Genomic DNA, 25356 nt, shown 5'->3' with positions numbered 1-25356 from the left:
ATGAATGAATATCTGAGAAAGTGAGAGAGTTTAAATGGCAGGACTCCATCAAATCCTTCCCTTAAGAGCTCAGGGAATCCCAAGGAGATTGCAAGGTGGGGGCGGGGGGAATGGGAGACACCAAGGGAACAAGGTCCTCTGAGTATATCCTTTAGGTTCTCTGTTCTGGTCAGTTTCCTCGTTTGTGTGGCATTCTCTTCTAGAATCTGGTCATACTATTACTGAAAATATTTACTTGAAAGTTGAGAGAAATTGATCAGTTTTCTGCTATTCTATTGTTCACAAATTTTCCAAGTTACTAAATTGATGAGTTTTAGTAAGTTTAACTTTGTTTTATAGAATGATCTTTAATCTCTGTGGTATAATTACTTTGAACATTATTATAACTCAGGCAACTTTCCTTTGCTGAGAAAATTTCAGTCTTTGTATATATAATTCCAAATGCAATTTCTCTCTTTATTTTGTATCTAAATTGTGATATTAATAGTCTGATGATGGAAGAACATTTAAGACTCAAAGAAACATCTTTGGAATTCTAAGTTTTCTACTTCACAATAGAAAACAGAAAATGACTTACCCTCCAAAGCTTTATGGACAGTAAGGATATAACTAAGGTCATCCTCACAGGAATTTGTAACTTAAATGTGTAAAACATAACCAGTGCATAACATCAGGGAATATAAGTTTGTTATAATCAGTAATGATGACATATTTTAAAAATATGATTTCTGTGACTGTCCCTACAGTAATGGAATTAGTGTTTAGAATTTCATTTTATTTTTTAAACATATACATTTATTTTTATTACACATAAATAAAGCAAACTACATACAACAGGGAGAACCATGAGACAATCATGAGTCATATAAATGTTACATTCATAGAAATTTGTCTATTTGTATTTGTCAAGCTTGAAGTAAACATCTTTCCTATCTTGTTGGGTCTAAATTTCTGAATGAAAGTCAATATCTATCATATCTCATCTTTATTAAGTTAAATCATTTATCTTGATCTAAAAAGATTTTATCCCCTAAACAACTAAACTTGATTATAAAACTAAACTATCTGGTCTTCAACCCCCCTCAAAAACTTGAGGAGGAATAAAATTTAAATGCCTGAGCGAACTGGTAGTGCAGGTTGGCAGTGTCAAAAATGAAAAAATGCCTCAGACAGTTTACTGCCTGAAGAGTCACCCAACGCTCTCTATAATGTTGGAGCATCGTCTTCGGCCTTCTAGCCCAGTATTTCTGCCTTACTTATTCTTGAGGCAGGAATGATTGAGGACTTGCTTACCTCGTCTTGCCAGAGTGTGGCCTTTGACTCTACCTGCATCTAAGTTTGCCCGTTTTTAGGCAGAATTCTGTCTGTGGCAGAAATGAGGACATTTTGCCGAGTGGCTTGTTTGTTCAGTTAGACTTGCCATACATCAAAGTGGGTGTCATTTACACACTCAGTTTTCATAGCAAGATGTCTTAAAACAATAGCTAATTGACTTTTCTGATTTTTTTGTTCGCCACTTCTTACATAAACCACAAAATTTGATTCCTTACCTCATTGAATCTATTCATAACAAGTTGATCTTCTAATTGACAGATCCACAGATTAGCTTAAAAGTGCTCACAATAACTTCCAGTGTTAGAATGATTTGGATAAACCTGTGCACTCATTTAAAAATCAGCAAAACTAATAGAGTACACAGAAAAGCCAAAGGGACATGTTTTTAATATTTAACTTTATTATGTATTTGTTATATGTCTTTTAACAATAAATTTCTCTTTATATGTCTTTTTCCTCTATTTTTAAAATGGGGTAATAAAGTCAAGTCATGTGTAATCTAATAAGTTATGCAATTTTAAGAACATGTTGCCCACTTGACACCATGGAGGAAACTTAATAACTGAAAGCATTAAACATTATTTCATTAGTTACAATATCTCTGATCTGGCAAAAATAGGCTTTATTTTCCTTATTTTTTTCATTACATAAACATTTCAACTTGGATAGTATGGTGAATTTCTATTTCAATACAGTGTGCTTAACTTTAAACTTAAATACACCAAAACTAATATATTTATATAGTGATGTGTTCACTAATTTATAGAAACAAGATAAACATAATATTTCAAAGGTTATATTCAAATATTTTAAAGCTACATGGACTAGAATTTAATTTTTAGGAAGAGACACTCACATATGGAAAATGTGTTAAATTTAGCCAAGAAAAATAATATTGAAACAAAAATTAGATGCAATGATTAACAGGAACCTTTATGTGTGTCCTTATAGGATTATTTTTTATCTGCACACCTAAATTGTTTTGGTTTATTCTTTACAATTGTTTTATGAAATGTCAGAAAATATTTTTATTTATAAATAGCTACCTAATAAAAATATTAGTTAGGGCTGTTTCCTGTTTCTGGCTATTAAGAATAGAACAGCAATATAAACATATGAACAAGCCGTTATGTAGTAAGATGTAGAGTTTTTTTGCATATATTTTTATAATTGGTACACCCAGATCTTGGAGTAGATGTATTTTTCAGATCTTTGAGGGAACTCCATAAGGATTTCCGTAATGACTTTGCCAGTTTACACTCCCACAAGTAATTAATGTGTTCCCCCTTCTCCACTTCCTCACCATCATCTGTTTTCATTTGTTTTAGTAGTCTAGGATTAGCTATTCTGACTGAAGTAAGATGGAATATCAAAGTAGTTTTAATTCACATTTTGTTGATAGCTAAGGATTAAATACTTCTAAAAGTATTTTTCCGGCATACGAGAGTTATCTTCTGAGATTTATCTTTATGATTCTATACGCTTTTTTAACATTAGTTTACTTCTTTTCTACCTTTTTTAATAGAATACTTTAAATGTATTCTTTGAGAGTTTTATACATGAATGCAATGTATTATTATTATAGTCACCACCGTTCCTCCTTCTAACATCATCCGTAATCTCTCCCACGAATCCCCCTGCCAACTTCATGCCGCCTTTTAATAATGGAATAACCCTAAAAGTCTATTAGTGCTTTCCATGTACACATGAGTGTAAGACCATCTGCTAGAACATGGCCAAGTGTCTTTCCTTTTTTTTTTTAATTTTTTATTAATTTATTCTTGTTACTTCTCAATGGTTATCCCATCCCTTGTATCCTCCCATTCTTCCCTCCCTCCCATTTTCCCCTTATTCCCCTCCACTACGACTGTTCCTGAGAGGGATTTCCTCCCCCTGTACATGCTCATAGGGTATCAAGTCTCTTCTTGGTAACCTGCTATCCTCTGAGTGCACCAGGTCTCCCCCTCCAGGGGACATGGTCAAATATGAGGCACCAGAGTACGTAGGAAAGTCATATCCCACTCACCACTCAACTGTGGAGAATGTTCTGTCCATTGGCTAGATCTGGGTAGGAGTTTAAAGTTTACCACCTGTATTGTCCTTGGATGGTGCCTTAGTTTGAGCGGGACCCCTGGGCCCAAATCTGCCTATCATAATGTTCTACTTGTAGGTATCTAGGACCCTCTGGATCCTTCTACTTTGCTATTCTCCCATGCTTCTCTCATCTACAGTCCCAAAAGGATGTCCTCCCTTCTGTCCCACTTTCCTGATAAGTTAAGGCTTTCATGAGACATGCCCCTTGGGCTAGTATGCAGATATAAGCAAGTATATACCATTTAAGTCTTTATGCTTCTGGGTTAACTCACTCATTATGATCATTTCTAGCTCAATACATTTGTCCACAAATTTCGGGAACTCCTTGTTTTTAATAGCTGAGTAGTATTCTATAGTGTAAATGTACCACAGTTTCTTTATCCATTCTTCTACTGAGGGACACTTAGGCTGTTTCCATGTTCTGGCTATTATGAATAAGGCTGCTATGAACATGGTTGAGCAAATTTTCTTAATGTGTGCTGGAGCATCTTCTGGATATATTCCAAGGAGTGGAATAGCTGGGTCTTGAGGAAGCCTTATTCCCAGTTTTCTGAGATAGCACCAGATAGCTTTCCAAAGTGGCTGTACTAGTTTGCATTCCCACCAGCAATGAAGGAGTGTTCCTCTCTCCCCACATCCTTGCCAGCATGTGGTGTCGCTTGAATTTTTTATCTTAGCCCTTCTGATGGGTGTAAGATGGAATCTCAGGGTTGTTTTGATTTGCATTTCCATGATAAGTAAGGAGGTTGAATATTTCAAGTGTTTCTCAGCCATTTGATATTCCTCTGTTGAGAATTCTCTGTTTAGTTCTAAGCACCATTTCTCAATTGGGTTATTTGGTTTCGTGGTGTTTAATTTCTTGAGTTCTTTATATATTTTGGATATTAGACCTTTGTCAGATGTAGGGTTGGTGAAGATCTTTTCTCAATCTGTAGGCTGTCGCTTTGTTCTCTTGACAGTGTCTCCTGCCTTACAAAAGCTTCTTAGGCACATGAGGTCCAATTTAATAATTGTTGACCTTAAGGCCTGGGCTGTTGGTGTTCTGTTCAGGAAGTTGTCTCCTGTGCCAATATGTTCCAGGCTCTTCCCCACTTTTTCTTCTAAGTGACTTAGTGTCTCTGGTTTTATGTTGAGGTCTTTAATCCACTTGGATTTGAGTTTTGTGCAAGGTGACAAATATGGGTCCAGTTGCATTTTTTTGCACATAGACATCTAGTTAGACCAGCAGCATTTGTTGAAGATGCTATCCTTTTTCCATTGAATGGATTTGGCTTCTTTGTCGACAATCAAGTGACCATATGTGTGTGGATTCATATCTGGGTCTTGATTCGATTCCACTGATCAACCAGCCTGTTGCTTTGCCAGTACCATGCTGTTTTAATTACCATTGCTTTAAAGTACAGTTTGAGATCAGGTATGGAGATTCCTCCGGAGCACCTTTTATTGTACAAGATGGTTTTAGCTATTCTGGGTTTTTTTTTTCCCTAAGAAGTTCAGAATTGAACTTTCAATGTCTTTAAAAAATTCTGTAGGTATTTTGACAGGGATTGCATTGAATCTGTAGATTGCTTTTGGTAGGATGGTCATTTTTACTATGTTAATTCTCCCGATCCATGTGCAAGGAAGATCCTTCCATCTTCTCATGTCATCTTCCATCTCTTTCTTCAGAGTTTTGAAATTTTTTTCAAACAAATCCTTCACTTGCTTTGTTAGAGTAACTCCTAAATATTTTATATTGCTTGTGGCTAATGTGAAGGGTGTGGTTTTCCTAATTTCTTCCTCTGCAAGCTTGTCATTTGTGTATAGGAAGGCTACAGACTTTTTTGAGTTAATTTTGTATCCAACCAATTTGCTGAAGATGTTTATCAGCTGTAGGATTTCTCTGGTGGAATTTTGAGGGTCACTTATGTACAGTATCATATCATCTGCAAATAGGGATAATTTAACTTCCTCCTTTCCCATTTGAATACCCTTGATCTCCTTTTGTTGTCTTATTGCTCTGGCTAGAACTTCGAGTATTATATTGAAGAGATATGAAAAGAGTGGGCAGCCTTGCCTTGTTCCCAATTTTAGAGGAATTTCCTTGAATATTTTACAATTTACTTTGATTTTGGCTATTGGCTTACCGTATATAGCCTTTATTATGTTGAGGAAAGTGCTTTGTATACCCGATCTCTCTAAAACTTTAAACATGAATGGGGGTTAGATTTTATCAAATGCTTTCTATGCATCTAAGGAGATGATCATGTGGTTTTTTATTTTCAGTTTGTTTATATGGTGGATTACATGGATGGATTTCCATATATTAAACCATCCCTACATGCATGGAATAAAGCCTACTTGGTCATGATGAATGATATATTTGATGTGTTCTTGTATTCGTTTTGCAAGTATTTTATTTAGTATTTTTGCATCGACGTTCATAAGAGAAATTGGTCTGAAATTCTCTTTCTTTGTTGAGTCTTTGTGAGGTTTAGGTATCAATGTGACTATGGCCTCATAGAATGAATTTGGTAATGTTCTATCCCTTTCTATCTTTTGGAGTAGCTTGAAGAGTATCGGTATTAGCTTGCCCTTGAAGGTCTGGTAGAATTCTGCACTGAAACCATTTGGCCCTGGGCTTTTTCTGCTTGGGAGACTATCAATGATTGCTTCTATTTCTATAGGGTAAATGGGACTATTTAGCTTGTTTATCTGTCCTTCACTCAACTTTGGCAAGTGAAATTGATCAAGAAAATCATCCATTTCCCTTAGATTTTCAAATTTTGTGGCATATATGCCTTCAAAGTAGGATCTTATGATTCTTCATATTTCTTCAGTGTCTGTTGTTATGTCTCCCTTTTCATTTCTGATTTTGTTGATTTCAATACTGTCTCTCTGCCTTTTAGTTAGTTTGGCTAACGGTCTGTCTATCTTGTTGATTTTCTCAAAGAACCAGCTCTTGGTTTTGTTGATTCTTTGGACGGTTTTCTTAGTTTCTAATTTGTAATTTCACCCTTGAGTTTGATTATTTCCAGACGTCTACTCCTTTTGGGTGTTTCTGCTTCTTTTTTTTCTAGGGCTTCCAATTGTTTAGATGCTTATGTGCGATGTTTCCACTTTCTTTTAAAAGGCACTTAGTGCTATGAATTTTCCTCTTAGCACTGCTTTCAATGTATCCCATAAATTTGGGTATGTTGTTCCTTCATTTTCATTGAATTTCAGAAACTCTTTGATTTCTTTCTTTATTTCTTCCCTGACCCAGGTGTCATTTAGTAGAGAGTTGTTTAGTTTCCATGTAAAGTAGGCTTTTTGTTATTTCTGTTGTTGTTGAAATGCAGCCTAAGCCCATGATGGTCTTATAGGATACAAGGTATTATTTCAATCCTCTTGTATCTGTTGAGGCTTTCTTTGTGAACTACGATGTGATCAATTTTGGAGAAGGTTCCATGGGGTGCACAGAAGAAGGTATATTCTTTCTTGTTTGGGTGAAAGGTTCTATAGATATCTGTTAGATCCATTTGACCCATGGCATTGGTTAATGATGTTATTTCTCGGCTTAGTTTCTGTTTCAATGACTTGTCCTTCAGTAAGAGTGGGGTGTTGAAGTCTCCCACTATTATTGTGTGGGGATCGATGTGTGGTTTAAGCTTTTTTAGCAGATCTTTTACAAATGTGGGTGTTCTTGTATTGAGAGTATAGATGTTCAGAATTGTGATGTCATCTTGGTTGGCTTTACCTTTGATGAGTATGAAGTGTCCTTCTGCATCCCTTTTGATTAATTTTGATAGAAAGTCTATTTTGTTTGATATTAAAATGGCTACGCCTGCTTGCTTCTTGTGACCATTTGCTTGGAATTTTTTCCAACCTTTTATCCTCAGGTAATGCCTATCGTTATGAATGAGATGTGTTTCTTGAATGCAGAAGAATGTTGGATCTTGTTTATGCACCCATTCAGTTAGTCTGTGTCTTTTCATTGGAGAATTGAGACCATTGATGTTGAGAGATATTAATGACCAGTGACTGTTAACAGTCTTAATTTTGATGTTGTTTCCAGTTGAGCATTTGTGTAGTTGTGGTTTTGCCATGGCATAGTTATCTATTTCCTGAGTAGTTTTGGTTGTAGCTTGACCCTTTGGGTTGGAGCTTTGCTTCTAGTTCCTTCTGTCAAGCTGAATTTGTGGATAGGCACTGTTTGAATTTGTTTTTTCATGGAATATTTTGTGTTCTCCATCAATAGTTATTGATAATTTTGCTGGGTAACGTAGTCTGGCCTGGCATCTGTGGTCTCTTAGGGTTTGCAGGATCTCTGTAGAGGCCCTTCTGGTTTTTATGGTCTCTTTTGAGAAGTCGGGTGTAATTCTGATAGGTTTGCCATTAAATGTTATTTGGCCCTTTTCCCTTGCAACTTTTAATATTTTTTCTTTGTTCTGTATGTTTTGTGTTTCTATTATTATGTGACGGGTAGTTTTTCTTTTCTGGTATTCTATTTGGTGTTCTGTAGCCCTCTTGTATGTTTATAGGCATCTCTTTCTTTAGATTGGGGAAATTTTCTTCTATGATTTTGTTGAAAATAATTTCTGGGCTTTGGAGTCTGATATCTTCTCTTTCTTCAATGCCTATTATCCTCAGATTTCTTCCTTTCATGGTGTCCTTAATTTCTTGGATGTTTTGTGTCAGGAGTTTTCCAGATTTGGCACTTTCTTTAATGGTTGCTTCAAGATCTGTGATTGTATTTTCTAGACCTGAGATTCGTTCTTCCATCTCTTGGATTCTGTTAGAAAAGCTCACCTCTGTGTTGCTCAGCTTCTTCTCTGAGGTCTCACATTCATGTTTCTCTTCTGTCTGTGTGTTTATCATTGAATCCATTTTCATCTTCAGATCTTGAACTGACGTTTTTATTTTTTTTTCATCTGATTGTTTGTGTATTCCTGAGTTTCTTCCATTGCCTCTTTATAGGTCTTGTGAGCTTGAACCATTGTATTTATTTCTTTCATCTGGTTGTTTTCATTTTCCAGAAAATTTTCCAGTTCCACTCTATGTGCTTCTTTTATGTCTCTCATCTGTTTGGTTGCGTCTTCCTGCATTTGGCTATGAATTTTATTTGTTTTCTCCATTATCATCCTCATTACTAAGAATTGAGGTCATTTTCTTGTATTTCCGTTGTATTTGAGTTCTCTGGGTTGTTTTTTTGGGGGGGATAGCTAGAAAGTGGAGACACCATGTTGGTTTAGGGTCTAGTGTCTTTTCTTGATGCTCATGTTGCACCCTCCCCCTAATTTTTCTGTTTGTATATTATAGATACTAACTGTTTATCAGATCCTTGACTGGTAAAACTTCCTTCTTATTTCATAAGCTGTTGCTTCAATCAGATGATAGTGTACTTTGTTTCACAGAAGGCTTTCTTTTTTAGCTTCGTGGGACACCACTTATTAATTATCAGCTTTAATGCCTGTAATGTTGGTGTCCTATACAGAAAGTCCTTGACTGTGCTACTGGGATCAAGTTTATTCCTTGTTTTCTCTTCTACCAGATCAGCGTATCTTGTTTTATGTTGAAGTCTTTATCTACTTAGAACTATATTTTGAGCAGGGCTTTATTATTTATTTATTTATTTATTTATTTATTTATTTATTTATTTAATCTCTTTACAGCCTGATCACATTCCCCTCTCTCCGCTCCTCACAGGCCCATCCTCACACTCCCTCTCCCCATTACCCCCTGTTCTTCTTCTCAGAGAAGGGGAGGCACCCACAGGCTGCCAATCCATCCTGGCACCTCAAGTCACAGCATTGTCTTCACACTGAGGCCTGAGAAGTCAGCTCAGCTAGAGGAAAGGGATCCTGAATCAGGCATCAGAGTCAGACACAGCCCTTAGTCCCATTGTTAGGGGATCCACATGTTAACCAACTTTCACATCTTTTTCATATATGTAGTGGGTCTTGGTCCAACCCATGCAAGCTCTTGTGATGGTGTTTCAGTCTCTGTGATTTCTCCATGAGTCCAGGTTAGTTTATCCTAGGTCCTTTTGTTGAATCTTTGACTCCCCTGGCTGTCTTGAGGCCACAGTCACTCCGGTGCCTAAACCAAACAAAGAAAATTCCATACCAATTTTCCTTATGAACATTGATGCAAAATACTCAATAAAATATTCAAAAAATCCAAGAACCCCCAAAAATCATCCACAGTAATCAAGTATAGTTTATACAGGGGTGACTCTATATATGAAAATCCACCAAGGTAATCCCCCAAATAAACCGAAAGAAAAAAAAAAACACATGATCATCTCATTAGATGCTGAAAAAGCATTTGACAAAATCCAACACTCCCTCATGTTAAAAGTCTTTGAGAGATCAGGGATACAAAGTGCATACCTAAACACTATAAAGGCTATAAACAGCAAGCCTATAACCAACCTCAAATTATATGGAGAGAAACTTAAAGCAATTCTACTAAAATCAGGGACTAAGCAAGGCTGCCCACTCTCTCAGTATCTCCCTGACGTAATACTTGAAGTCCTAGCTAGAGCAATAAGAAAACTAGGCATTCAAGAGGATGCAAATTGGAAAGAAAGAAATCAAAGTATTGCTATTCAGAGATGGTATACTATAAAGGCTTTTCTAGGCCACAGTTTCAAAGACTTTTACATTCCTTTCACATTGTTGCTTCAGGGTCATAAAACCCACACAGCCATGTTTATAACAGCAACAGACCAACTCTTAGTACCAATTTCTATCTGTTTTATTTTCATATTGCATTATAAAATACCCTGATGAGAACAACATATAATAGAAAAGGTTTATTTGGCTCACAACTTCAGGTTGTATTCCATCACTATGGAAAAGTCAAGACACAGGAACTTGAAAGAACTGATATAATAAACAATCATAGTAAAGAATAGAATAAACACATGCATGCATGCTCATTATATTCATGTGGCTGATTCTTTACTGAACATGAGCTTATTAACATAAACACTGAGTGAGTTCAACATCAGAAAAATTATGATGATAATATTGAGCACAAGTCAGGCACAGTAATCATATTTTTATAAATTTTGTTTGATGCAGTTCTTTTATAATAACTGTGAGATACTGCTTAGAAATAACCTCTTTTATTTAATTTTAAAGCTACTTGACTAATATCAAATCGCTAATAAGCTAATTCATTTTCTAATTATAGATGCTAGAATATGAGTTAGTTGTCACAGTCTACTGCTTTTCAAAAGCCTTAAAGCTTAGAAAAATAGGCTCATTAGTTGGGGAGTATGCAAGGTGAAGACAGTTTAAGATAATGTGAAATCTCAGCCATTGTTGTGTAGCATAAACTCATTATGGTTTAAGTTTTCCCAATGGTTGGGGGAGCTTGCCTTTGGAGTTACGGACATTTGTAGCCCTAAAGATCAATTCATGATATGAATGAAATTAGAAGAAAATAAGGAAAATGAACCATTAAGGTTATTCTAATGTATTCATAGAAGAACAAATATAAGTTGAAATGATTGGCTTTTAAATATTTCATTATTTATATCCTGGTACATATGCATACTATTAACCGTAAAGAGCAAATGTCATACCCACTGGGAAGAATTGTTTACTGAAATGGCCTGTCTTAACACAGTGAGCTGATGAAACCTTGTAACACTATTTTTGAAGAAAAAATTGTTTTATCCATTAGCTGGTAGTTTTACCCTCAGTGTAACTATCAGGGTTCAGAAAAACCTGAATAATCCAAGTTCAAAAGTGTTTAATGAGAAAAAGCCAAAGCTGTGACTGACACATTTTGATCACATGGAGCCTTCATGACTCTTAATAAATTCATAAATTAGAATATTTCCAAGAAGACACTAGTAATGAGCTCCTTTTTAAGAATATTAAAGTAACATCTTTGAACATAGAGTCTGCTAAACAAATGACCAAGCCTCTGTTCTAATGCCACAAAAGCCACTGAAGCTTGCAACGCCATAGAAAAGACTTGCATGTCTAATCACAGCTTAAGCCTCAGAGAAGTGCTTTCCTTTGCAAAATGTATTTGACAAGTAGAGGCATTCTGCGACAGTCTTTCTAAGCTTTGAAGGTGCTTCAAATAATAGAAGAGAAGGTGAAGAAATAACTTTTGACTGGCTGCTTACATTTTCATCCATATTTATATTCACATCCATGTATATCCAATTCATCCATCTATCATTTTTCACTTCTCTACGATCATATTTTCATATTGCTATATATACTTAGTTTGTGTTTCTAACCTGCTGAATTTGACTTTTTAAAAAACTATATTTTATTAATTTATTCATATTACATCTCAATTGTCATTCCGTCCCTTGTATCCTCACTTTCCTCCCTTCCTCCCATTTTTCCCCTACTCCCCTCCTCTATAACTGTGACTGAGGGGGACCTCCTCCCCCTGTATATGCTCATGGGGTATCAAGTTTCTTCTTTGTAGTAGGCTATCCTTCCTCTGAGTGCCACAGGGTCTCCCCATTCAGGGGATGTATCATAGATACTCATTGCTTATTAACAGTGATTTCTTCTCATAAGTATATCATCATATAATTTATAAATTTTGTAACTATCATAGGTTTGTGTTTACAGAAACAGTAATTACCTTTTGAACATTTAAGCTATATGGTTTTCTCTATCACACTAGGATGACAAATCTCTTTTATGAAATATTTTAAGTATCTAAGGCACAGTTGTAAGAACAGTGTCACTATTTGTTCCATTATCATTTATAATAACATAGCCAATACATATTTTACCATAGACCCATATGTAACAAGGCTCATGATTATATTCACCTGAATATTTAGGTTATTAATCCGAGTTATTTATACAATTATTAAAACATTTCTATACTTATCTATATCTGTAATACAGTGTGTCATATTTTCACTTCATCTTGAATCATCATGATATATTTCATGCCCCCCTTGTAAATAAGCCATGCTTGATTTATTATTATAATATAAACCTCTGTTACTATAAATATCACCTTCCCATTTTTCCTGAAATATTTAAAATCATATAGAAGATGTTCTTTCAGCCAATATATATATACACACACACACACATACATATATGTACACACAAACACACACATCAATAAATATATATATATATATATATATATATATATATATATGTACATTATAGTGGTATTTTGTTTTACTCTCAGGCCCTGGGTTGTCTTGTCTCTGGTTTTTCATCTGTAGGGCTTCTGTTTCATCTTGTAGAGTGGGCCTTAAATTTAATCAGATATTTGTTGGTTTTTTATTAGTCTCACAGTCTTTGTACTTCCCTTGCCATAGCATATCAAGCAAGCAGGATAACAATGTAGATCAAAGCTTTAATAGCTGCCTTTGTGTTCACATTTGTTCTGTCGTACAAGATGGCATATTGCCTGTAGCAACATAGGGGTAATGCTAGCATCTAGGGGTAAAGATGCTAGCCACCAGCTCAATTATTACATGTTCAGTAAGTTCTGTAGATGTTGTTTTATACAATGGGCCCTTGCTGTCTGTTTATACTTTTTGTAAAAGTCTGGTCTTTTTTTGGATTCCCTTGGGACCCCTTTGGCCAATTACTCAATTATAGCTTGTTACAGTATTTTCTATCCGTTTGGCCTACAAAACAAATAACCGACACAGGGAGTCTGAACCATACTTTAAAGCTGCCAGCACTTCGCCGGGCAGAGTCTGAATTGATTCTAATCTACTCGTAAACTGAACAAACTACTCTAAACCTTATTCATATATTCCAAACACTTGCAACTATGACCCCTTGGCCAGTCAGTGTCCAGTTCCCACCGTCCTCTTCCAACCATCAAAAACACCTCTTTCCTCTCCAACTGTCAAACTTTTCCCTCTCTTCCAGGAAGTCCCGCCTTCTACTTCCTGTCCTTCTGTCCATCTGATTGGCTAAACAGTGCTTTATTGACGGTTGATACATTCATTTAGCATTCCTCTGCAATATATAACTGAATCCTGATACTGGCAACTTCATTTGGTGACAAGAGATGACCTCTTAATACTCTGTCTCCATATTACTTGAAAATTTCATTTAGATAGGCTTCCCTTGTGTACATATTTTAGGAAGGCTCTACTGTATTCTGTACTGCTTTCCAGATGAATCTTAATTTTAGCAGCCTTTCCCCATATGCCCTCCAACTTTCCCTTTTCCCCATTCGCCACTTGATACTCCACTCAGCTTCCCCAACATCAATAACTATTTATAGTTTCCATTCTATAAGGAGATCTCTGTACCCTCTGTCCCTTGATAGATACCTACCCTCTGCAGTTCTACGGATTATAGACTGGTTATCACTTGACTCACAGCTAATGTCCACTTGTACATCAATACATACTGTATTTGTCTGAATTGATCTGACATACCTCAAATTGAGTTTTTTCTATTTTTATACATTTATTTGAAATATCATGAAGTTATTTTTGGTTTTATAGCTAATTAATACTCGGTTGTATAAATGTAACACATTTCCTATAGTCATATAAATCCACTTATGCTTCCTGTTGAGAGACATCTAAGTTGTTTCCAATTTCTAGCTGTTATGAATAGAGAGCAATAAATATGTTTGAGTGAGTGTTCTTGTGGTTGGATAGATGGGCAAGTTTTGGTATATGCCAAAAAGGAGTATAGCTGGATTTTTGAGTAGACAGATTCCCTGTTTCTGGGGAATTGCCGTATTGATTTCTATATTGACTGAAAATGTTTTCACTCCCACTAGCAATGGATGCATGTTTCCCTTACTCTACAACTTTGGCAGCATGGGCTTTCCCTTTTATTACTGATCTTAGCCATTTTGACGGTTGTAAGACAGAATCTCAAAGTAGTTTTGATTTCCAGTTCCATGATGGTTGAAGATGTTGAATGTTAAGTATTTCTTATCCATTTGAGTTTCCTTTGTAGAGAATTGCCTGTTTAGATCTGTCTCCCATTTTTAAATTGGACTATGTTTTTCTTCTACCTAGGTTATGGGTTCTTTATATATTTTGGATATGAGTCCTCTACAACATGTGTAATTGGTATAAATCTTTCCCCATTCTGTGGACTGCTGCTTTGTCGGAATAGTGGTGTCTTTTGCAGTGCAGAAGCTTCTCAGTGTCATGAAGTGCCACTTTTAATCATTGTGCTTAGTGCCTGTGTTAATGATGTTCTCTTCAGATCTTCTCTTCCTATGACAATGAATTTAAATCTCTTCCCCATTGTCTCTTTTATCAAGCTCAGTATTTTAGTTTTATGTTGAGGTTTTGATCCATGAGATGAGTTTTGTGCAGGGTGTTAATACATAAAGTACAGATATGTTTGTGCTGTTCTAAATGTAGACTTCCAGTTTGACCTGAACCATTGGGTAAATATGCTGTCGTTTTTTAAAAGTTATTTCTGGCTTATATGTAGATTAAACAAAACAAAACAAAACAAAACAAAACAAAAAAACCCAAACGTATGTATGTAGATTTATGTCTGGGTCTCAGTTTGATTCCATATATATATTATCTAGTTTTGTGTCAATATCAATACCATGCTAGTGATTTTTTGTTTTTATGATAGCTTTTTAGTAAAAATATCAGGAATTGTAAAACCTTATAGAAGTTCTTATTGAAGGTTTTCTTTCATGTCACTTATGAAATTTGGCATCCTATCTCTCCTATCTTAAGCAAAAATGCTATGAGCAATTTCATATTGAAAAGCCATATATATTTTTCTTATAACTTGTTTCTTTTATTTTTACATATACATTTATATTATTATACATATATACAATAAACTTCCTACATTAAGAAGAACCTCAAAACAATCAGGAATTATATAGGTTTTACTTTCATAGTGTTTTGGCTATTTGTACTTGGCAGCCTTGAAGAAAACATCTCTCCTATCTTGGTGCACCTAAAATTCATAATGAAAATGCAAAAAAAAAAAAAAAGAAAAAAGAAAAGAAAAGGAAAATGGTAGAACACAGGCTATTCTGAGACTAAGTGAGGAGAACAGAACCAGTATTGAGTGTGATACAATTTCCACTTCTTTGTGTGTATGAACTATATATAAATACACCTGGTTTCCTCATTCACTTCAGGTTTTCCCAAGCATTCAGCCAGCTTCACCAAGAAGCCGTATTCATCTTTGAGCTTTGTGTGTTAAAATAACTTTGGTTGTCTGTGCATAGCTTTACTCCAGAGACTGGACCTCAATGATGTGTGAACTCTTAAAGGACGGGGACTAGCTCCTTCTATTTTCTATGTAGAAAAAGCTGAATAAAGACATGCTTAAGTTTTTAAAAAATAATAATAGTTTAGATTTCTTTCAATATTATATCAATGTCCAAGTTATTATGTCAGTGCTTTCCATATTTTCATCTACATAAACTTATAGGTGATTTATTTAATTCACCCTGTAACTACTTTCAGTTATTACGGAATGAAACACTATGAATTTTAACCATTTTTGTAAGATAAAATGTGACAAGCAAATTACCTGAAGGAGGCATGAAAACTGTAGTGACACAATCTGTAGCTGCATAACCATTAGCCTCTGATAATAAGAGACTTACAAAAGTATAAAGATTTTAATTGCTAAGTAATTTCAAGTGGTTCTGTGAAACCACTGGCCAGAAAACATTATTTTCTGTATTGCTGGCCTCAAAAGGTAGAGTTACATAGACACAAGTCTATTTGCAATTATTTTAAGATTAAACACTGCAGAGTAGTAGATCTGAAATTTACATATAAAATATATTTGCATTTTACCTCTAATGACACCTTAGGTAGCTTAAAATCATAATATATATTGGATAAAAGAATTTTCTATAAAGTAACTTGTACTCATTCAGACTTGTGAAAATTCGCTATGTCATATATTGCTAAATGTCTATGTTATCATTTATGTTTTCCTCTCAGAAATATGTGATGAAGAGGCATAGTGGCTGGCAGTTTCTTTTAAAGAAAGTCTACAGAGCAGCCATATTTTCTATGGATTGCTGTTGAGGAAATGACAGCTCAGAAATCATTGTAAGCTGTTTAAATTCATGCAGCTGACAGCCACTGGGGCATAGAAACAAACTTATGACTTCTGACCCTAATCCATTTCTTTCCTCACTATGATTTTCTACGAGACAATTTTTTTAATGAAGACAGGACTTATTCCCAATTCATTTTTGTTTCCTCATAAACCTGTAGGACTTTCCTAACGAGTGTGCAACATAGATATGAGCATAAAATTTAAAAAGTATATAACCTTAACTCACTGAGCCTGAGCCTGGCTATAGTCATGAAGCCATAGAATAAAGAGCCAGAATGATGAAGGCGCATTCTCTTACTACAGCTGCCAGTGATTTGTGGGAAAAAAAACACAAATGGTTAGCAAAGCTAGTTCTCTGCTGAAAATTAATGTAAACAAGGTGGTACAGTGTGCAATGTTCTCACTATAATATGTTAGTTATTCTTCCATTTCACAATGATATACAGCTCTATGTTTCTCTGTCTCTTTGCCTGTCTTGGTCTCTCTTTCTGTCTTTATCTCCTCACCCTCTTTCTCTTCTTTAATCATGAAATATAGCTGCTGTTGCTCAGCTAAACTTGGGATTGGGGCATGTTCTGTGTCGTCAGTGTACTAGAGGCCACATCATTAAACAGAACACAGAACCTTATCCTTTCTCTCCCAGTAGCCCAAAAATGCTAATATCTCCTCAGTTAGTAGACACATTACATATACACTCCCTTCTTTATATGTTGGCCTTCCATCTGGCAGAAGCTTGCATAGGTCTTATTTACCCATCAAAGTGATTGTGAGGTCATGTGTGCATCTGCAATTGTTGAGTACATAAAACATCATTTCCTTGATGTATCCCACCAACTTTTGATCTTAATGTTTTTCTGCCTTCAGCAATGATTCATCAACCTTGAGGTGAGATATGAATGGCCAACACAATTAACTAATTGAACAACTACTTACTGAGGGTCTTTATCACAGTAGGCATTAACTGAAGCATAAATGGTAGACTAGTAAGATCACCAAACTCTCTTTTCAGAGCTCAGAGTCCAAATGGAAAACAGAAATATTAATTATATATTAACTATAATAAAAATAGTAAAATTAAAATTCTTTTGGGATATAGATCTTTATGTTTGTCCAAAATCAAGTCTTACAGGAGAGAAAGGACAAGTCATTGTAAATACTTGTAATATAACTATCATATTTTTTCTTTATTATTTGAACTGAAACATATGAAAGAATTCTCTTCTATATTTAATTTCATTACGTGCTGATTAATTATAAATGCAGACAACTAGCCTTTACTATGAAAATAATTTTCCTGTCATGCTTCTCTAGTAAGAAGGTAATTACTAATAAAATGTCTAAACACTACAGAAAACAATAGATATTTTAAATATTTGTGCAAGAACATTTGTAGTCAAATAGAAATAAATAAATTATAACTTGATCTGTACATTTGCATGCCAAAGTTTTAATGTTCTAATTAGCCTTGTAAAGACAAAAGAGGCTGAACTGGGGGTTCATTAGAGAAGCTAGATGCTGGTCTGTGATCAGAGGTGGTCCAGTGAGGAAGAGCACTGCTCTTTCAGAAGACTGGGATTTGATTTACAGCACCTACATGGTGAGTCAAAACTCTAATTCCAGTTCCAGAAATTCTGATGCCCAGTTTCAGCTTCCATGGGTACCAGGCACTCACATAATATACAGATATGTATGCAGACAAAATATGAATACACATAAAGCAAGAAAAAGTAATTGTTACATTGTTGTTGTTTTGTTTTGTTTTGTTTTGTTTTGTTTTGTTTTGAGACATGGTTTCTCTGTGTAGTCCTTGCTGTCCTTCACTCACTCTGTAGACCAGGCTGGCCTCAAACTCACTGAGATTTGCCTGCCTCTGCCCAAGAAGGTAATTTTTAAGAAGATGAAATAGACATGATAATAAAGCCTTAGTCTTAGAAATAGGTTTACTGTGAACCTTATCAATGTTTTAAAAAGTATCCCTATCCATCCTGTTTTGTTTTGCTTTTGTATTTCTTTCTGTAATTAAAATTGTATATTCATCCAATATAGAGATCTTTTAAATTTTTAAACAAGTAAATACTGTTCAAAATGTTAGAATTTGCATGTTTCTGAGTAGTCATTAGGTTCCAAAGGGATTCCTTGGTGAATTACAGGGTCCATTGATATTTACGCAGATACTTACTTTGTTTCTAAGGTACAACAGAGGGCTGTGCACTATCTCCCGAGGCTGAGTCTAGTTCCTGCCAATGTAACAGGCTAAAAACACAGGTGCAACGTTATTTGTCTGTGGGGTACATTTCTAGTTGTATTTCACTGAGCTAAAATCAACTGCTCAGGGCTACATTATTTTTGTGGGTGAAGGTTGGAGACGATGGGTTCCTCTGCTTTTCCAGCTCCTCCTGGCTACCTGAGATATTACTTGACTTATACTCCTCTTCTGTCTTCAAAGCCAGCAGTTTCTTCATTCTCACATTTGTGAATTCTCTAGAGCTATTCAACTATACAGCATGACTTCCAACTCTGTTGTTCTAGATTACGCTTGTAATGTTCCATTAGCTACGTAAGGTGACACACTAAAGAGTTCTGTGCATCGATGCCTGCATTCAAAAATCACAAGTCAGTTGTTTGGTTTTGACTTGACAATATTTTCTGATATACACGTGCCTTAGAAATATTTGGGCTTCACTTTTTCTGAGACTGTTTCTTGTTTGATATAAAAAATAATCGGAATCCTTCACTGACGGAAATGTTTAAGAGATGTTTTTCTGTTTTACTTCTCTTAAAATTAAAAAGTGATTGCAGAATGTTCCCCTTTTGTGTCTGCTCCTTCCCATGTACACTTCCCATTGCTACCTCCCAAAATATTTTCTGATATATATATATATATATATGTATATATATATATATATATATATATATATATATATATATAACGTATTACATATATGTACATGCATGCAGGTGTGCATGTGTGTGTGTGTGTGCCTAAACATATAAATACCACTTGTTTAGTTCATATAATGATTCTTTTATGTATTGCTTTCAGGGCTGACCACTTGATATTGGTTAACCAATTAGGGATATTATTCCTGGGGAAGACTATGTCTCCTACTATCCTTATTCCTTAATTGACTGTAGTTCTTTGAGGGTGGGTGCCACACAGTTTCTGCCTTCCACATTAGCATGTCTCTTGGTGATATTCTTCTTCAGTTCTTTTTTAGGCTTCCATATTGTTGAGATATCATTTCCATAAATTCTTTGTCATTTCTGGAAGATACAATCTCACAAAAAGATTTCATTGGCTGCTATTCCTTAAATCCTTTCTTTATCTCCTTCTATGATATTCTCAGAAGCTTAGATGCAGGAGTTGTGTTGTATATGTATCCATTTGACAAGTTGTGGATTTTGTAATAGTCTCTTTCTGTTGAAAAGAGAAGTTTCTCTGCTGACAACTATCTGTGGGTATAAAAGTAAACATTTAGAATATAATTAGTAATTAAGATGATTTAGTAAAGTGGTAGTAGTAAGTTTTTCTTTAATATGCATGACCTCCCTAGCCCTCAATAGTTGAGTTTCCAGTAGATGGTATTTTATCACTGCGTCCTATTGAGTGGGCCTTAAGTCCAATTTATCACAATAGGTAAAAAGTGCAATAGTTGTATTCATAGTTTGGTAGTACAGAACATTTTGATTCAGGAGCTATTTTCATTTATACATATATTTCCCATAGATTATGTACAAATTTTTCAACACATGTAAAATATTTGTCAAATATTACTTATAAAGAATATGAATAACAAATGTCTACATACTGAAGAATAAATAAATAAGAATATACATGGAATACTGCACAACAATGATCAATGATTCCATTCTACTCTAGTCATAGAACAAATATAATATTAAGTCAAAGAATCCAGAGGTGGCATAATTTTTATGTTTCAGTACACATAAATCTTTGAAATGTGAATATCTATTATTTAGTAGAAGTCAGCATAATGGCTGTCCCTTTGGAGGAAAATAAACAAAGGGACATGAAACCAGAATTCAGTATTATAAGCAATGTTTTCTTCCTTAATCTGAAATATATTATATCAATTCAACACTTTGTATATGTTTTATATAAACTTTTATGAAATAAAAACGTAGGAGAAAATCATAATCATAACCATACTACACATTTGTTCATATTTCTTTCAGTCAATAGTTGTCTAAAGTTAAAAAGCTATATTTACCTTAGTTATGCAGTTAAAATTACTTATAGTTAGACTTATAATATCATATCTAACTAATGCTCACTAATAACTAGTATTGGCCGAATTTTGGTTCTGAAAGAATAGCTGAAAATATTTGATAGCATAGCACAGGAAAACTTGCAGGTAGAATAAAGAATATAGATATTAAAGCAGGGAGATGCATTTAAAATAATTGAATTGCACTAGAATTTACAAGTTGAGAACTTCAATTGAAGGGAGAAAAGAAATGAATAGGAAGGTAAAGCAAAAGAAAGGGAAAGATAAGAAGGAAGAACCATGACAGCCAGCTCAAATGATTTTTAAAAAAAAGTAGACCACAAAAGGAGTAACAGAATCACACGAGGTCCTGAATCTGGGAACAATTCGACTCCTCATCCCTCTAGGAAGAAGACTACTTAATTTCAAAACTACATGGACCTGAATTCTCCCAACAGCTTTATTGCTTTGAATGAGAGGCTAGTGTAGTTCAGAGATGTCTGAAAGCATAAAGGACACCTTAATTTTGCCCTGTAAGATGATAAGCAAAGAATCATCTTGGCTGTGCTCTTACAGACCTATGCAGGTGTGAGATATAAGTTTGTGGTAACTAGAAACAGGGACACAAACAGAATGCATCTGTTCTTCATCATAAAGGCTTTGTAATATCTGATATGTAAAGGCAGTGTCAATGAGTATTAAATTTGTTAGTTATGCACAGAATGTTATATGACACTAATGTAGTTTGTTAAAAAAACATAAATACAGATGTATTATCCGCTTCTTATAGGAGATAAAACTCTAACCAAATGCCAAGGAAACCACTCAAAAAATTAAGTTCTGGGTAGATGATGCAGTTTGTAAAGCAGTTGGAACACAAGCATGGCAGCCTGATTTTTGGATTGCCTTGCCCATGTTAAACCCACAAAGAGAAGTACATGTCTGTAACCCCAGGGCTGAATGGTGGGACCTGGGAAGACAAGAGGATTCCCTCAAGTCTTTGGCCAGCCAAACTCATTATCAGTGAGTCCTTGGTTCCATGACAGACCATGTTCCTCCCCCAAATAATGTGGATAATGATCAAGAAATAAACCCAATACTGATCCTTAGTCCCCATAAGAACACATGTGCAAAGGTGCCACCAAGAACAGTTGCAAACATTCTGACACACATATAGAACACACACGCACACCCACACATGCACACGTGCACACACAAACATGCCTAAGTACACATGCATATACACACCACAGACTTATTTTGCAAAATGTCTTTATACATAGCTTACAGGATGCAGCTTACATAGCAAGAGATCAAGTCAAGTTCCTGAATTTACCCTGGAAAATTAAAAAAAATGCTAGAAGATTTCCTGTAATGTAACTTTTATTCTTCTGATGTAATTGTCTCAAAGGCTTATCTGTCTGCTTACCTAGGCCTAGTCTTCTTTTTTTTTTAAATGAAATTTTTAATTAATTTATTCTTGTTACATCTCAATGGTTATCCCATCCCTTGTATTCTCTCATTCTTATAATCTAGGCCAAGATTGATTTCAGCCTCTGATGCATACAGCTGAATAAGCTGAATTTTCCAGTACTTTCTAAACTTTGACTGGCTGGTTCAACTCACCTGTTCTGGCTAAACTCTACTCCAAGCTGACTGAATTGCTCTGACTGGCCTCAAACTAATCCACTAATCTGTTCTAATCTTCTGACTTCTTTTCTTTATTTTGAGGATTCTGTCTTCACCTGAGTCTACCTTGTTTTCTTTGCCACCTGTCTCGATAAATCTGTTCATGTAAAACTGTCTCTGAACTCCATGAACAGAACTGCCACCAAGTGAACTGCCATGAACTCAGTTCCACTGCATTGCCTCTTAACTCATGACTCAAGGAACCCAGAGATGCATGTCTCTGTCTCTTGAGTGCTGGGATTAAAGGGGTATACCACCATGCCTGCGCCTAAGCTTTTCTTGACCTGAAACTTGCTCTATACCAGGCTATCCTTGAACTCTGAGATCTGCTTGCCTCTTTCTCCTGGGATTGAAACTGTGTCTTTAATACTGTCTGGTCACACACTAGAAGGTATTTGGATGTGATACCTTACCAGAAAAGCCATGTTGGTGGACTAACTAAAATTTCTCTACAATTTAAAAATCTGGAAATATATTGGATAACCTCAAAGAACATAGATATCTCTTAATATTAGGATGAGAATAAATGCATGTTTATGTAATGTACTATGAATTCTTCCAAAACCATGGCTCTCAAGTTGTGATGCATTGAGCTCTGAAGGTTAAGAAGACATTTTCAAAAAATCTACAGTTAAAACAACTTCCATTACCACTACTACTAGATATTATTTGCTATTTTTATTGCATTGACATTTTAGTCAAAGTATACTATAATGACACTTAAAACTTCTCTTATTGTATTACAGCTTAATTAGTGGCTTTGTATGAGTACAAATAGTCACTAGCCATTTTATCCTTTACTGACATTTTGAAAAAAAGAGTACGATTACATTACACATGCCATAAGCTCCTTAACAAATAATATAACAAAATAGCAGATATGCATTAAACACTTTTATGTCTGTAAACATTTGTATGCTATCTTAAGGAGAAACAGATACATATTTTTGAGTTGGCAACTGAATTAGATGCTCTTTATAATAGAATATAATTTGCACCTAGAAAATAAAGTGACTTGCACTTGTTACTATTGTTTCTTGCACTTGGGTGTTTAATTTCTCCTTTCTTGTATTTACTTTTCTAATGCTAAATTGTAATTTGAAGTTCGAGGACATTTAACGCCATACACATTACAATCATCACACAAATCGTATATTTAACATTTTCTTCTAAAGGATCACTTACTAAAACTAATGGCACACAATATTCTCAAACATATATTTGCACAATTCTCATTCCCAAAGTTTGAACTAATAACAATATTAGGGCTGGAGGGGTGGAGGAAGGGATGGGAAAAATAATTTTAATATAAGGGATAATGTTGATAGACATTATAAAAAGCAATATGCATATACTTGCATCAATAAAATGTATTTGTATACACTTATACCTTGATGGCTAATTTATAATAGGAAGAAAAATATGTGTTCATGAATATACATTAAAAAAAAGAATTTGATAACATAGCTTCTAATCCTCCTAGAAACCTTGTTAATGATTACAGAGCTAAAAATGTTATTCTACTTTTTAGGTTAACAGGATTTCACCTACCACCACCAGTAACCAGTACCAAATCTGTGTTCTCACTACGGTTGACCAGTGACTTTGCTGTCAGTGCTCACGGATTTAAAGTATATTATGAAGGTAAGTTGTAGCAATATAAAAGACAGAAATTCTCATTTTAATGTATTTAAGCCACATTTCTCTGGGTGTGATGATGGAAGACCAAAAACAGTAGGAAGCATAAAAAGTGTCAGTGTTCATCTAATTGCCTCAAATATTGTGAAGAGATGGCTTCAATTTATTTTTAAGATTTATTTATTTTTGTTTTGTGCATGTGCACAATAAGGTATCAGAATCTCTAGACCCAACGAACATCCTTTCTTATTGATCACAATGTTCTCTACGTGGCTAGTTTTACTGTATTTTACCTTTTCACACCACCACTGTCTTAGCATGAGAAGAGTTTCCTTTTGTTCTCTTAAGATTTAAGAATGAAATCAGTATAATGTTCAGTGAACCACATTTTAAAGTAAAAAGCAGTGTGGTAAAGGAATAATAAGGGAAAAAGAGTAATAGGGTTCTATAGAGAAATCCCAGTTCTGTTGAGGGTGATAGAAATGTGTAGAAATACATACTTTTAATGAATAAAGTGTCTAAGAATAATAAAAATCTACACTTGAATATTTAAGTAGAAATCATGGATTTATAAATTTTTGTTCATTATTTTAAAACAGTACTTACATTATATAAGGGAAATATTTCCCCTAACCACAGTGGTATTATATCATTTTCAACTTTTCTTTCTAGCATTTGCTTTCAGAATTTGCCTGCTAGATCTAACACTGCCATTAATATATATAAATATATATATTTATATATATTATATATATATATATATAAGTTAAAAAACTTTGTTATTGTTTCTATATACAATAGTAGTACAATGCAGTACGGAATGACATCACCAGCTAAGAGACATTCTTTCTACCTTATACATTCATGCAATGTATAATAGAATGTTTACAGAGCATACTGGAAAACAAATACAAAAGAAATACATTTTCAACAACACAAATTTAAGCTTTTTACATCTGAGAAAGATACAAAATAATTGTTATATTATGCAGGTTTTTTTTATTCTTATAAAATATATTGTACCAGGGAAAGGAAATGTTTCCTAAATTAGCCATAAAGAGCATCCTATGTGTAGGTTTTGAAGAGAGTTTTCTATTACACACACTTCCGAACTATTTCCTGTTTCAAAGAAAAATAAATGGAAAATAGCTTTATTCATTATATTCATTTTTACAAGGCTACAAATACAATAGCTAAGCATTTTTATTAGCCTTGGCAAGTTAATTCATACATATTCATTATGACAATCACAAAATTTAATGTAATTTTTACACTACTTTGGATGTTAAGAATGCAAATATATTCTAAGTGCCTTTTAAGAAAAAACTTAAAAATTTTTCATTAAAGTACAAAGCTAT

General features: G+C 34.6%; 1 protein-coding gene across 5 annotated transcripts in view; it reads left to right on the top strand.

Moving 5' to 3' along the window:
* CSMD3 (CUB and Sushi multiple domains 3) overlaps positions 1 to 25356 on the top strand; it is a 1109294-nt gene that overhangs the window by 154513 nt on the left and 929425 nt on the right. For all 5 annotated transcript variants that reach the window (XM_084749143.1, XM_084749142.1, XM_084749141.1 and 2 more), the window contains exon 3: positions 23892 to 24004. In XM_084749143.1, the coding sequence (XP_084605269.1) occupies positions 23892 to 24004 (113 nt within the window). The remainder of the gene's footprint in view (positions 1 to 23891; positions 24005 to 25356) is intronic.

This window comes from Acomys minous (genome assembly GCF_964271855.1).
Source record: "Acomys minous genome assembly, chromosome: 12".
In the NCBI taxonomy this organism is placed as follows: domain Eukaryota; kingdom Metazoa; phylum Chordata; class Mammalia; order Rodentia; family Muridae; genus Acomys; species Acomys minous.
The sequence above is the reverse complement of the archived record's forward strand: the minus strand, read 5'-3'. Positions and strand labels throughout refer to the sequence as shown.